General features: G+C 60.3%; 1 protein-coding gene across 1 annotated transcript; it reads left to right on the top strand.

Annotated features, from left to right (window-relative positions):
- The first annotated feature begins 1,453 nt into the window (after positions 1 to 1,453).
- Positions 1,454 to 14,353, top strand: RHCG (Rh family C glycoprotein). The gene is made up of 11 exons (XM_054577562.1): positions 1,454 to 1,640; positions 7,043 to 7,229; positions 7,529 to 7,679; positions 8,734 to 8,881; positions 9,503 to 9,669; positions 10,180 to 10,317; positions 10,426 to 10,562; positions 10,880 to 10,998; positions 11,222 to 11,295; positions 13,288 to 13,380; positions 14,214 to 14,353. The coding sequence occupies exons 1-10, from the start codon at positions 1,454 to 1,456 to the stop codon at positions 13,354 to 13,356; spliced, it is 1,377 nt and encodes a 458-aa protein (XP_054433537.1). The 3' UTR covers positions 13,357 to 13,380; positions 14,214 to 14,353.
- The last annotated feature ends 253 nt before the right edge of the window (positions 14,354 to 14,606 follow it).

Raw genomic sequence — 14,606 nt, 5'->3', positions numbered from 1 at the left:
ATGTTTACAAAATATTAAATGAATAAAGCAGGCCATCAATCGGTGTTATAGTATGACTCTCTCTTAATATCTTATTTATTTTTAGAGATGGGAAGGGAGGGAGAAAGAGAGGGAGAGAAACAGCCATGTGTGGATGCCTCTCGTGCACCCCATGCTGGGGACCTGGCCCGCAACCCAGGCCTGTGCCCCGACTGGGAATCACACCGGTGGACTCTTTGGTTCACAGGCCAGTGCTCAATCCACTGAGCCACACCAGCCAGGGCATGACTTTCTCTTACTAGTGTTATTTGTAAGTGGTAGGATTACAGGTGGCTTTTCCTTTCTTTTTGTACTTTTCTGCTTTTTTCCAAAATCTCTACAGTATACCCATATTACCTTTTTCTGAAAGAAAAATTAGAAAATCAAATTTATTTTGACAAAATATGAATTAAGCATAGATTTAACTCAAACTCTATAGCTAGCTCAGGTCAAGATCACACACATTAACCAGCAGGTAATTCCTGGTCCTTGCTCGATGGCCTTGTGAAAAACTCATAAGCTCTCCTTACAATCTCTTATTTATTTCATTGATGCATCAGATTTACAGAAAAGTTGCAAAGATACCACAGAGTCTCTCTATACTCCTTACTGTTTATTTTTATTTTGAGAGCGAGAGAAAGACCCAGTTGTTGTTCCACTTTGTCATGCATCCATTGGTCGACTCTTGCATGTGTCCTGAGCAGGGAACACACCTGCAACCTTGGCTTAGCAGGATGACACTCTAACCGACTGAGCCACCCGGCCCGAGCTACCCCCAAGGCTGCTAACAACCTACATAAACAGCTAGGAAACCAACGTGGGTGGGCCCGTCGCTGTCAACTAAACTTCAGGCTTTGTTCGGATTTCACCCGTTTCCCCCGCTGACCTCCTCCTGCTCCACGACGCGGCCCGGGTACCACCTCGCCCGCGGACGTTTCCACTCCGCTCTGCGGCAGGTTCTCAGATTTGCTGGTTTTGCTTGTGCCTGTGAGAATCGTGTAACCGGAAAGGAAAGGGTTCGTGATGGTGACGACGATGACGGTGACTTATCTCCGGGACCTGCTTCGTTTTCTACCTGGGCGGGAGGCACACGCACCGGCATTTTCTTCCCCATTCAAGGGGACGAAAGGGGCAAGGCAGTGCCGTCCGGGAGGCTGGGGCTCCAAAGTGGTGGGGCGCCTTCGCCCCCTCCCACGGCCCTCTCGGCCAGCGCTCCCGCCGCTGTCCCCTTCCTTTCCCGCCCGGGCCGTGGGTCCCGTCGCTGCCGGCTGGGAGCGCGCGCGGGGCAGGCGCGTGCCCGTGCGGGCGGCACCCTGTTCGGCAGCTCAGCCACCTGCGGCGGCCCCGCCCCGCCCCTGCCTGAGTCTTATAAGCGCGTCCGCCTCCGAGCGCCGGATTCCCGCCGCAGCCCGCCCGGCCCGAGCCCCCCGGCAGCATGGCCTGGAACACCAACCTCCGCTGGCGGCTGCCGCTCGCGTGCCTGCTCCTGCAGGTGGCCATGGTGGTCCTCTTCGGCGTGTTCGTGCGCTACAACCCCGACTCCGACCCCCACTGGGTCGAGAAAGACGGACACAGGAACTTCTCCGGCGACCTGGACAACGATTTCTACTATCGCTACCCCAGTAAGACGCGCCGCCCCGCTGACCGCGAGCCTTGGGGCTGGGAACAAGTGCGGGGCAGGAGGAGATGCTTTCCACAGGCTCTGCCTCGCCCCCGCCCGGCGCTCGCAGGTCTCCGGGAAGTGGCCCTGTAGACGTGCGCAGCCCTTTTCCCTCTGAAGGAGTGACAGGAAAACCTCCCTCACCTGGGTGAGCTCCCCTGGGGGCGTCACAGGCCTCCCATCGTCCGACAGCGCGCCCTTGGCCATGTCCTCAAAGAGTCTCGCCTTAGCCACCAGCAGGCGGGGGACCGGGGCTCCCCTGCCCAGCTGTGCCATACTGTCCTTGGCATGGGCCGCAGGAGCGGCGTGTGGGCCTGTCTGCCGGGCCGCCGAGAGAGGTGTGCGGGGGACCCTCTCTGGCTGGGAGAGGGAGAAGGAGCACCCCAAGTCCTCAGGGACCCGAGCGTGGGGCTGAGAGCGTGCCTTGGAATGGCCAGGTCTCACTCCTCTCCGGGCTGGGCCGCTCACCAGGGGGGTGGCTCCGGGCAGCTGTCAACCGTGCCGAAGCTCCGTCCTGCTCTGCGGAATGAGAATAACAATAGGGACCTACCTGCCCTACAGAGACAGGGCTGGGGGTGGAACGCTCGCTTCACCAGGGACGATTACTAGAAAGGCACTGGACACAGATGTGCTGGAGCTCGGGGGTGGGAGAACGGCCCCGCCTCCGCCACTGCCGCGGCACACAGGGCCACTGAGGCCTGGGCCGCGGGCGCCACGAGGCTTCCTCATGGGCTGGTGCCCCGGCCTGCGGGGCCCCAGGCAGCACCTGCGGGAGCTGGCCCGGAGGACAGGAAGCCAGCCCGCGCCTCCCTCAGATTCTGCTCCCTGTGGTGAGGGACTGGTTTTCCCACCAGCAGAGGGCAGTGCGACCTGCACTTTGGATCACACAGATCTGGGCCCGTCCCTGACCGGGGACCCCTCGGAGCCTCCCTATGCTCGGCTGCGAAATGGGGGCGTCATTTAATGCACAGGATCTCCAGGAAGGGGGACGTGGCCGGTGCCTGGTAGGAGAGTGAGAGGCCAGTAAACGGCAGTCGTGAGTTTCCAAGGAAGTGAGTGCTCCGTCGCTGGTATTTAAGTGGAGACCCAGCATCTCTTCAGAGATGTTAGCAAGGACTATCTCCCTGAATATTGGTTTCGACTCCTATAACATTTTGAGGCCTCTGGGTTTTCCCCATTTACAGGTGCTTTTTGCATGCTGAGTGCGCTCAGGCATGGCGTGTGTTCGGTCCTGTTTTGTGGCGCAGGAAATGGAGGTTAGAGATTTGCCTAAAGTGCTCAGCTGGTCAGTGGCACCTGCAGGGACAGAGCCATGCCCTCCTCCCGCAGCCCACCGGCTTTCCTGGGCTTCTGTGGCGTTGCCAGCCCCTGACCATGTCCCCGGGAGATTCTGCAGTGACAGTGTGGGTCTCCGACTGCTCTGGGGTGTGGGAGAGGCAGGCACAGAGCCTTGGGGAATGGAGGGGCTGCCTTGGGGAGGGTGGAAGGGGCAGGGCCCAGGCGGCTGCGGAAAGGGATCGGCCAGGGCCCATCCGTGGCACAGGGAACTTCGTCTTCAGATTTTGGACATTTCTGAGACTCGTCTTGGGAAGGAAGAGTGAGCTTGGAAGCAGATGGTGACCAAGTACAGTGAGCAGAGCTGTGTACTGGTGCCCCCTTGTGGCAGCTCTTGGGGGTGACAGCTCCATCAGGGACCCCAGGTTGAGAGAGGAGGCTCTGGGCTTGGGCTGCTTGAGTCACCCAGGCTGGGGAAAGAGGGGACCACAGGAGCGGGTGTCTCACCAGCTTCCACTGACCTTCAGCAAGTCATCAGCCCACTGAATGCAAAGCTGGTCAGTCCTGAAAGAGAATCAGAGAAACATTAGCTAATAGGATGGAGCAGTTGCTGAGGGGCCAGACCTCTGCAGGGGCGCTGGCTGGATCACCCCACTGAATGGGCACCAGGACCTCCAAGTGGTCACGGCTCCCCATTTTACGGGGGAAACAGCAGATCGTAGAGCTTATGCCCTTGCCGGTTGCACCGTCTGGACCTTTGAAGCATGACTGTGAAAAGCATTTTTGGCAGCAGCAAACTTTATGAAACAAACTAGTCCACGGGTGCATTTTGGTTGTAAATGAGGACCAGTTTGTGGAAACAAAGAGAAAGGAAGCACGAGAATGAATTGGGGAGGTGCCCCAGGCAGGGGGTTTGGGGAGGAGAGACAGCTGCAGCGAGGGTCAGAGTGAGGTCAGGGTGCCCCCAGAGGTGGGGGCGCGGGGAGGCCCCCCCCACCCTGCTCCCAGGCCACAGGGAGAAGGAAAGCAGACCTGAGACTGCAAACACCTCCCCAGTAAGGGGCCCGCCAGTCCCCTCCGGCCTCTCCCCTGCGCACAGGCCCCTCTATGCCGCCTGACAGCTGGTACCCTCTCCTCAGAAAGGCCCCCAGTTCTTTCTGATGCTGCCTTTTCCCAGGTTTCCCGCCACCTCCCTACCAGCGCCTTCCCTGCCTCCTCTGTGGGCTCCCCGGGCTGGCCGGCTCCCCGCTCCTGTCTCCCCCACATCGCTTTCACGTTCTGACTCGCAGCTCTCTCTGCAGGCCGGCCGATTGTATCTCAGACCCCAGCTCCCGCCCAGGGAGCCGCCCAGGGAGCCGGCTCCGCTCCCCCGCGGCCGCCCCGCCCACTCCGCACCACCACCCCTGCCCCACGGTCTTCTCAAACCCTCACGGCCAGAAACCCACCTCCCCATGTTTACCAACAGCCCTGCCTTCCTGCCCGCTCCCCTCCCGGCTTCTGGAACTGCAGTCTGAATGTGTCACCTCCCTCTGTTCTCCCCCAGTCTGTCACCCATCCGTTCTTCCCAAGAATAACCATAGTGCCACGCACGCAGCTTCACGTGCGTCAGCTCAGTTTCCCCACGACAGCTGGAAACATGATAAACCATGAAACGCAGGAAGACACAAAACCAGCAGCACATGTTGTGAAACCCAAGCTGAGCTGCTGTTTGCGTGAACTCGCTCAGGTCTCCACACAGAAGCTCAGAGCACCAGACAGGGATGTGGGGGGGGGCAAGGCCCCAGCTCTCCTACATAAGCTTGTGCGCGTCCCCCCCGACTGAAGTGTGCCAGTGCCCCCAAGCCTCCTGCAGGTGGCTGCTAGCCAAGGGGCCTGTGGCTGCAGCCTGGGCCTCAGGGAAGCCTGCTGGACAGACAGAGGAGGGCAGGTCCCCATCTGTGCGGGGCAGGGCGGGTGTAGCAGAGGCGTGGCTTCCCTGCACCTTGGCCAGGCTGCAGCGGGCGCTCTGGGCACTGTGGGCAGCTGGTGTTGGACTAGAGAGAGGCTGTGGCCTCGCCCGACTGCGAAGTCTCGCCCGGGGCTCCCCGACTGCCGCTCAGCGGGCATGTCCGGGTGCTGGCGGGAAAGTACCAGTCACTCGTTCCTTCGTGGCTACGTGTTGAGAGTCGACCTGGCGCTCTCTGAGGTGCAGGGAATAGCTGAGCGAACGGCGCAGGCCTGGCCTCGCCTTCTCCGTGTTTCAGAGTCTGGTGGGCCAGACCAGCGAGCCCGACGGCACACTGTAAAGGAGGAAGAGGGGTGCCATGAGGAAGGGCACCGACTTTGAACAGGGAGGCCTCTGTGACCAGGTGACGCTTTGCGGAGCTCTGCGAGACGAGCAGACGTTGGCCGTTCGGCGGGAGCGTCACTGGGGAGGGGGGCCCGAGGGCCACGGGAGGGGCGGGTGCAGCAGCGGGAGCACAGGGTGCAACGCCGCCCCTCTGGTTTAACTTGTGTGGAAATACTTTCAAATTTACAAAAAGCTGCTAACACAAGAAAGAGCACAAAGAACAGTGTGTGCTCTTTAACTCCAAAAGAGCTATTTCCTCCCGCTCTTTCTACAAATAAATGCAAACACAGACACTTTTTTCTTCTGAACCATTTGAGGGTCAGTTATATGCATCACAGCTCAGTAGCCTTAATCGCTCCCGTATATTCCTTAGCAACACAGGTATTGTTCCAAAACCACACTAATCAAGCTCAAAAATTTGCACTGGACAATACCGTAATCTGCTGTTTCTAATGTTGGCAATAATGACCTTTCCCTCCGTCAAATCCATTACCCAGTCTAGAATTAGGTATTGAATTAAGCTGGCATGTCCCTTCAGCCTCCTTCAACCTGGAACAAGTCCTTCTTTCTGCTTTACAACCTTGCTATTTCCCCAGCACGCTGCCTCACCCTCTTTAACAGCCCGTTTGTTGCCTCGAGGGCAGGTTGGGATTGTGTTTCCTCAGCTGGACATCCATGCAGGTGAAAGGGCCCCGTCAGAGTATCGCATGTGAAGATGCACAGTGTCCCTCGTCCTTCATCGCTGGTGTTTATTTTGATCGCCCAGTCAGAATGTTGCTCGCTTTCTCCACTGTCTCATTACTGGTTTTGCTTTTTTTTTTTTTTTAATTTCCCTTGCAACTCACCAGCACTCTATGTAGAGACTCTTTAAGCCAGTGCAAATGTCCTGCTCTTCATCAGAATTTCTCCCTGGACGTAGCACCCACCGATGGAACCTTTACTGTGAACGGTCCGATTTTCCAGTTCCGCTCATTCCGCATTTACTGTCGGGCCTGCGGCATTCTGCTGTGAGCAAGAGCCCTCCCTGCAAGCTCATGTATTGACTTCCCTCTTCTGCATCCCTGTTCTTCCATGGCTTTAATTCACTGCAGTACCTAATTATTTTGGTGCACAGCCTGTCCCAGATCTGGCCCGCGGGACCCCTTCCATCCGGCCCCTGTGTCCAGGGACATCTGCGGTTCCTTTTAGTGCCGTCAACTCTTGTAACTGTCTTTGCCTGCTGTTATTTCCTGGGAATAGAGAACCATGCAACGGTCAGTTCTGGGCGGACGTTTGAGATCGCTCTAACCCCTCCCTCCTGTCTTAGCGTCGAGAACCCTGAGGCTCTGAGAGGGGAAGTGGCGTGTGGAGGCCACACTGTGAGTTGGCAGGAGAGCTGGGCCAGAACGCAGAACGACGGTGCCTGAGTGACAACAGACAGTGACGCTTGCCCAACTTGAACACCCGCGATGGGGCAGTCACTTTGCTAGGTGCTTCGCAGACATGACTGCATTTAATCCCTGCAGCATTTGTGAATGGGCATCTCAGGGCGGTGCTGAGGCCCCGGGATGGTTAAGGGGGGACTTTCCAGAGCCCCCTACCCAGCAAATGCAGGAACTGGGATCCAAATTCAGGGCGAATGGGATGGAGAGGGCAAGGCCCTAGCTCCGAGGTGGAATCTGCAGCCTGGTCCCCGTTTCCAAGGCCCTGCTGCCGACCCCCACCCTGGTGAGGGTGGAGAGGGGGACCCCTCGCCTACCCTGGCTACCTTCTCCCTGCAGGCTTCCAGGATGTGCACGTGATGATCTTCGTGGGCTTCGGCTTCCTCATGACCTTCCTGAAGCGCTATGGCTATGGCTCCGTGGGCTTCAACTTCCTGCTGGCGGCCTTCGGCATCCAGTGGGCAGTGCTGATGCAGGGCTGGTTTCACTCTTTCCACGACGGCTACATCTTCGTGGGCGTGGAGAAGTGAGTCTGGCAGGGGGCGGGGCCTGGGTGAGGGGCGGGGCCTGGAGGGCGGGGCCGGGGGCTTGGCCTTTGAGCTCACTTGCTCGAGCACCCACTCCGCTTGCGGACCAGCGAGTCTCCGGGCTGGCAGTGCTCACAGTGTCCACCGTAGGAGAGCCTCCCTCCCGCTGAGTTTAAGGCTGCGGCGACACCTCGGTGTCTCCTTTGGGGGGCTGGCACTGGGTCCTCCATGCTGACCCATGAGAACTGCCCCGAGAGACCGCAGCCCATGAGCCCCTCCCGGACCTGTCTCCCTACAGCCTCATCAATGCCGACTTCTGCGTGGGGTCTGTCTGTGTGGCCTTCGGGGCAATCCTGGGCAAAGTCAGCCCCGTCCAGCTGCTCGTCATGACTCTCTTCCAAGTGACCCTCTTCTCAGTGAATGAGTTCATCCTCCTCAGCCTGCTGCACGTGAGCAGGGATCAGAATGGGGGTGAAGGTGGGGGGGCCCCTTGGAGGGACAGCTGGGGGACAGAGGAAGAGGGGGCTGGGGTGACACGCCAGCAGGGTACAATGCAGCCTCGGCCAGCCTCAACCTTCTGAACCTCTGCGCCTTCCTCTGCAGTGGGAGTAAGCCCGTGGATGGGGCGTGCCTCACGTGGCTTGTCTCTGAGACAGGCACAGGTACGACCCCTGTTTTACAGAGGAGGAAGCCGAGACTCAGAGAGGTTAGGGGGCTGGCCCAAGGCCACAGCGCTAGGAACACCCACCAGCTGTGTCCACAACCACCCCTGTGACGTCAGAGGACACAGGGATGGCTCTGGCTGGGTGTGCCGCATCTAAGGGTTGTTCGGAGTCGGGGGAGGAGGAGGCTGGAGAGAGGGGGGCAGGGGGTGAACGCTGTGTCAGTCGCGCGCCTGCTGAGTGCCGGGTGCTTCACACAAGCGGTCCATGTTAACCCTTGAGACAGCCCTGTTCGGTCACTATGGTCGCCCCCACTTTGTAAATGAGGAACTGGAGGCCTCTGGCCGGGGGGCGCAGGGGGTGGATGGCAGGGAGTTAGCTGGGAGGCTGGAGGGCAAGGAGTGGGCGAGGACGCAGGAGTGTGGGTCGCAGTGGTCTCCACGGGTGGTGCTGGGCCAGGGGTGCTTGTGTGGCAGCGGACGTGGAGAGGGGACACCCGGAGGGCAGGGGTGCTCCCTGAAATTAAGGGATGGCGAAGGCCAGCGGGGGACAAACTAGATGGGGAGTTGCCCTGGGTGCTCGATCTGCTTTCCTCTCCCAGCTGCGTAGAAGAACAAGTGCCCCCCGAGGGTGGGCCCCTCGCCCCCTGGGCCCACGCCCACCTGCCGGGTGAGGGTGACCGGGGTTCAGGGATGCCCACCCTCTCCCCATCCCAGTAGATGGGTTTGTGGAGCCCCAGGCTCTGTTCAGTAGCCTGTCACGTCCGAGACGGCTGGACATCACCTCTGGGCAGCAGGGGCGGGGGGCAGGGTCAGAGTCTGACAGGCCCCTTGTCCCCAAGGTGAAGGATGCAGGGGGCTCCATGACCATCCACACATTTGGCGCCTACTTTGGGCTCACAGTGACCTGGATCCTCTACCGACCCAACCTGTCTCAGAGCAAGGAGAGGGACGGTCCGGTGTACCACTCGGACCTCTTTGCCATGATCGGTGAGAGCCGCCCTAGTGGTGGAGGGTCCCCTTGATGGCTGAGGGCCCCAGGATGGGCGAGGGGCATCAGGAGGGGTTCAGGCCAGCACACTTACATGGTCTGGGGGTGGCTGCTCGTCCCCGTCAGGGGAGGGGCAGAGGGAGGCCGCCCATAAGTACTTCCCAGATCCCACGTGCTTGGCCAGTCTCCCTGTGTTTCCGCACGGAGGCCACGCACAGTGGTCCCCGTCCCAGGGACAGGGTGGGGTGTGCGACCCCACTCCCCGCTCTGGCCTCTTGAAGCATTCACGGAGCTCCTCACGGTGTCACGGAGGAGAGGAGGGTGCCACCAGATGATCTCCCTCCAGAGGAGGGGACGCTGCTCCTCGTGGCGCTGGGGGAGCGGGGCGAGGGGTGCGCAGCCCAGCTGTGGGATTCGGGTGGACTTCCTGGAGCGGGGTGGACGCTCAGGGCGTGGCGGGTTGTGAGCAAGGCAGGGAGGGCCCTGGAGGGAGAGGCCCTGCGTGAGTACAGTGATGGGTGAGAAAGAGCTGAGTGTGGCAGTCATTTGAGGGTCCCAGAGCTTCGGGCCATCTAACGCCTCCTCTCCCTGCCGGCCGCCGGCCCTGTTGGCCTGGCCAGGCACCCTCTTCCTGTGGATGTACTGGCCCAGCTTCAACTCCGCGGTGTCCCACCACGGAGACGCCCAGCACCGCGCAGCCATCAACACCTACTACTCCCTGGCAGCCTGTGTGCTGACCTCGGTGGCGCTGTCCAGCGCCCTGCACAAGAAGGGCAAGTTGGACATGGTGAGCAGGGGCAGGGGGCGGCGTGGGGACCCGGGGGGGTTTGGCGGCAACAGCCTGTGCCCGGTGCGCACGCATCCCGCGCCCTGTCCGCAGCTTGAGGGTCACGAAGAGGCGACCCATCCCGGTGGCACAGCTGGTTTCCAGCAGTGCCTGGGCCCAGACGCTCGGACACTCCGTCATGCAGGCCGTGCTGGAAGAGCTGGGCCCCCGCCTCACCCCGCTCCCCGCAGCCGGGGGTGCCGGCCGCCGTTCTAGGCTGAGCAGGGCTGCCAAGGCACCTTCCCTCCGCCTTCTCGGACCTGCCTGCACCTGCCCAGCCCACACGCTCAGAGCGGCAGCGCACTGATGTCCCGTCCACTCCCCCGGGAGGTCCCTGGGGACACGGTGTCACACAGCGCCCTTCCTGTCACACCGCTGGGACAGGGGTTTCTGTCAGCGTCGGTGAGTCCCCCACCGCCCGCGCTCCAAGGGGGGCCTGACGTCCTGCCTGCTCTGCCCTCCCCTGCCCAGGTGCACATCCAGAACGCCACGCTGGCCGGAGGCGTGGCCGTGGGCACGGCCGCCGAGATGGTGCTCATGCCCTACGGCTCCCTCATCGTGGGCTTCATCTGCGGCATCGTCTCCACCCTGGGCTTTGTGTACCTGTCGGTGAGGGCCCGAGGCCAGGGGTGGGGGACTGACGGAGCCCGGGTCTCTGTGTTTAGGCCGCCCCAGCCGGAGCTCCCGGCCTAAGCGGCGCCCACCTCCCCTGTGCAGCCGTTCCTGGAGTCCCACCTACGGATCCAGGACACATGCGGCATCCACAACCTGCACGGGATGCCTGGCATCATCGGCGGCATTGTGGGTGCTGTGACGGCAGCCTGCGCCACCACAGCTGTTTATGGGCAGGAAGGGTGAGTACGGGGGGGGGAGCGGGGGAGGGGAGCTCTGCTCCCCCTCCTGCCGTGCCTCTGGGGTCCTAGGCAGTGTCTCCATCCCGGTCCTTCCCTGCTCTGGATGACTGTTTGTCACGGGCCCCTCTCCCACCCTCTGTACTTCTACAGGCCCCTGAGACCACCTGATCTGTCTGCCCAAAGCCCCCATTTTGCAGATGGGAAGGCTGAGGCCCAGGGGGAGCTGAGCACTGGTGCCCGCTCACATTTGCGGGGTGGCAGCAAATGGCTACTTCGCCTCTCTGTGGGGCCCTGACCTGCCCCCGTCTCCACCCCAGGCTTGCCCATGCCTTTGACACTGAAGGTCCTACCTGGTCCGCGAGCACGCAGGGTGGTTTCCAGGCCGCAGGCATCTTCGTGTCCCTGGCCATGGCCCTGGGGGGCGGTGTCCTCGTGGGTAAGTGGGAAGGGCCGGGCCAGAGAGGGTGGGGCCGATGTGGGGCTTTGTGGCTGGGGGACCCCGGAGTTTGTAGCAGAGGCCAGCTGGGAGCCACCAGGAACCCTGTCTCTGTGCTGTGCACTGTGGCCACAGGACTGGAGGGAAGTTCCCAGTGGAGGGGACGTGCTGGGTGCGAGAGAGGAAGTAGGTCCTGACCTGTGTGACCTCCCCCTTTCTGTAGGATGCATTCTGAAATTGCCGATCTGGGGACAGCCCGCTGATGAGAACTGCTTTGAGGATGCCGTGTACTGGGAGGTGAGTTCCAGGGCTCGCGCCCGCACCAGCAAGGCACCACCCCTCTGCCCGACCCCTTGCGCAGCGGCTGAGCTGGGGCCGGGGGCCAGAAGCTGAGGGCCGGAGACAGCGCCTGCAGCGCCTTGCTGCCTTAGGCTGGTCTCCTGGGGGCTGAAGGCTTTAGTCTAGAGCAACAATTCCCAAAGTGCGGTCCCCATCAGCATCGCCTGGGGAATCCCTCCTGAAAACAAAACGCAGGGGGACACGTCTGCCTCCAAAGCCTGTCCCCAGATGCAGGCCCTGAGCCCCTGCCAGGAGCCATGCTGCCTTTGTCGGGGGGGGGGGGCTCCCTTCTTCCGTCTCCAGGCCAAGGCGGCTGGGGTGCCTGTACAGAAGTCCACCTTGGAAAACATCATTCCAGAAGCTACGAGCAGTGGGGTGTCTTTTAAAACACGCCATAACTGGGGCTTCCTGTGAGGGCAGGCAGTCCTGCCTCCCCACGCGTCGTGATGGGGGTGCTCGCCTGTGTCAGGGGACGGGTGGTGGCAGAGGGCTCTGCCTGTCCCCTGCACGGCCCCCTGAGGTGCAGGGTGCCCCTCACTGCCTGCCGCGTGGCTCTGCAGCGTTAAAGCCACACCCAGGGGTTCAGGGTCCTTTAACCAGTGTCCACGATAAACCAGTGTCTTGTACAGAACTAATAAGCCTTTTTAAATTGCTGTCTTTAAATTATTTTTAAATTTTATTTATTGACATTTGGGAGGGAGGGAGAGCTAGAGAGAGAGAGAGGGAGAAAGAAGTTTGTTGTTCTCCCTGTTGACACACTCACTGGTTGCTTCTTGCATGTGCCCTCACCTGGGATCAAACCCACGGCCTTGGCCTATCAGGACGATGCCCTAACCAACTGAGCCACCTGGCCAGGGCCTCTAAATTATTATTATTTTTAATTAGAAAATGAATAGAAGCTCATGAAAGAAAACCTGGCAATAAAGGGAAAGAGAAAGAAATCCCATCACCCTCATTCAAACACTGTTAATATTTTTAGTATATTTCCTTCCAGTCTTTTTTTTTTTTTTTAACTATAGATTTTTCTGACACAGCTGAGAAGACATTATACACCCAATTGGGTGTGCTGTTCCTTCCCTTTATCTATCCTAAGACACGTTCCGTATTATTAATTCTGAACAAACTTTCCTTCATAGCAGCGTAATTATTTTCATTCTATATGTAAAGTCCGAACCTAAACTAGTTTAGACACCACAATTACCAACCACGTGGATCTAATGCTAAGGCGGCAAACGAAGAAAACGTTGTCAATTCCCACACACGGACGCTCACTCTAGGTTCTGTTTTGATCCTTATCTTCCACTCTGCGGTCACAGCTTTTCTCCGCCCTGTACCCTGCGGCAGCACTCTGCTTTAAGCGATAGAAATCTGGGCTGGAGGAGGTGAGCCGCTAGCAGGCTGTCCCGTCCGTCCCTTGCCTTGGCCTCTAGGTGGTTTCCCTGAAAGACAGGTTTCCTGAAAGGCGACTTCCCCGAGCAGCCTCTAGGGTGAAATCTCAGCCCCGAGGCCAAGGCGGCGCTGATCCTCTTCACCCCACACAACCTACTGATCCACTTCCTGGCACCCAGCTTACTACACACCTTTCAAAACAGCGTTCCGCACAGCCGGAATTCCCCCAGGCTGGGTTACCAGCTTCTTGTGTGCATTTACGACTCTTGTTGTCATTGCGCCTTTCACTTGAATGCCTTCCCCATGGTTCTCGCGGGGTAAGGACTCTGGTCCTGGCAGGGTACCAGCACCCTGGACAGTGGCGGAGGAGAAGGAGGGGCGAGTTCCAGCCTGTAGGACTGCCCGGCTCCCCGGCGTGCAATCTGCGCGGCGGTCACTAGGTGGCGCCCGCCACACACCATTTGCGGCTCCGGACCTGTCCCGGCTATTCTAGTTCCCAGCGTGGGGACACACCAGCCCAGCCCGGGGCAGAGCTCCCGCAGCTGCCTCCTCTTTCTGCAGGTGCCCGAGGAACATAAGAACGAAGGCTTACATCCTGAGGACTCCACCCTCAAGCCATCAGAACCTTAAGCTCCCAGGGCAGGTGCGAAGCAGGTGAGCATGAGTGTGGCTTGTCAGGTGGTCCCGTTGGAGGCCCAGCCCTGGGGACCAGAGGCCACCAGCAAAGAGGCAAAAAGAAAGCATCAAGCAATGAGGACGTGAGCTTCCACCCCCACCCCCCTCACCGCCTGGAGTGGCGTGGGCCCGCTGGGGCTGGTGGGAGAGGCTCCAAGTCAGGCTGCAGGCACACAGGATAGACACCAGGACAGGCGGGAGGCCCTCTGGGCTGGGGCAGATGGCTCCCTTGTCGCTTACTGGCCACGTGACTTTGAGGGTCTCTCCCCCCGAAAGACCGAGTCTCATTTATTCCAGTGGAGGCAACAGGCCCGGCTCTATTCTATTGATCAACTCCAGCAAGACCCTCCCTCCCTCCCTCCCTCCCTTCCTTCCTTCTTTCCATCACCTCCCATTTCCTTGCTGCTCTGGGAATGCACCAAGCCCCTTTCTCATGCCTTTTGCATCTAACCGTCCAGGGATCCCTGAGAAAACAGATGCAATTGCCTCCCTCCCTTTGACAGATGAGGGAATTAAGGCTCGGAGAGGTTCAGGGTCTCGCAGCCACAGAGCTGGCAGGCGGATGAACAGGGGTCTTTCCAGGTCTGGTCATTGCTCTTATTACTGTTATTTGACCTCCTGGAGAGGGGAAGAGCTGGGCCTGGGGCGGAAGGGGAATGCCGTGGCAGGGAGGACGGCGGGGCTTAAGGAAGGAGCCACGTGAGGCTGGGGCCAGCGACCCCCATGCTCACCGCACTCATGAAGGGACAGGTGCCCAGGGGGCTGCACAGCAGGACCTGACAGGGGCCCCTGCTCTTGCTCTCTCCCCGCAGACCCCATGGACTGTCGGGCGTTCCAGAAGGAGCTGGCGCTGGCCAGCCGGGCACACGAGGGCAAGGGGAGCAGCACCCGCCTGCTGGCCTGGCCCAGGTGCCGCCGCCCAGTCCTGCCCCTGCATCCCAGGGGGCCTGCCTGATAATGGAGAAGGAGGACCTGGAGACACAGTGGGCGTCCAAGCCAGGCCCCAGCTGCCGGGGCCCTCAGCGGCCTCATCCTAAGAAGAGCAGGCAGGATGGGCCCTGGGCCTGGAAGAGGACCCCGGCCCTCCCAGGCAACCCCTTGGCTGCCGGCAGCCAACTGCTGGCCTCTTCCACTCCCCGCCGGGCTCTCGCCCTGCACATCCCTTGCTCCCTGGCCCCCGCCTCCCTGTGCCATGTGCAGATGGC

The sequence above is a fragment of the Pteronotus mesoamericanus genome, unplaced genomic scaffold (genome assembly GCF_021234165.1).
Source record: "Pteronotus mesoamericanus isolate MK-2021 breed Mesoamerican mustached bat unplaced genomic scaffold, CSHL_Meso_final contig_438, whole genome shotgun sequence".
NCBI lineage: Eukaryota > Metazoa > Chordata > Mammalia > Chiroptera > Mormoopidae > Pteronotus > Pteronotus mesoamericanus.
This window is presented reverse-complemented; position numbering and strand designations above follow the sequence as displayed.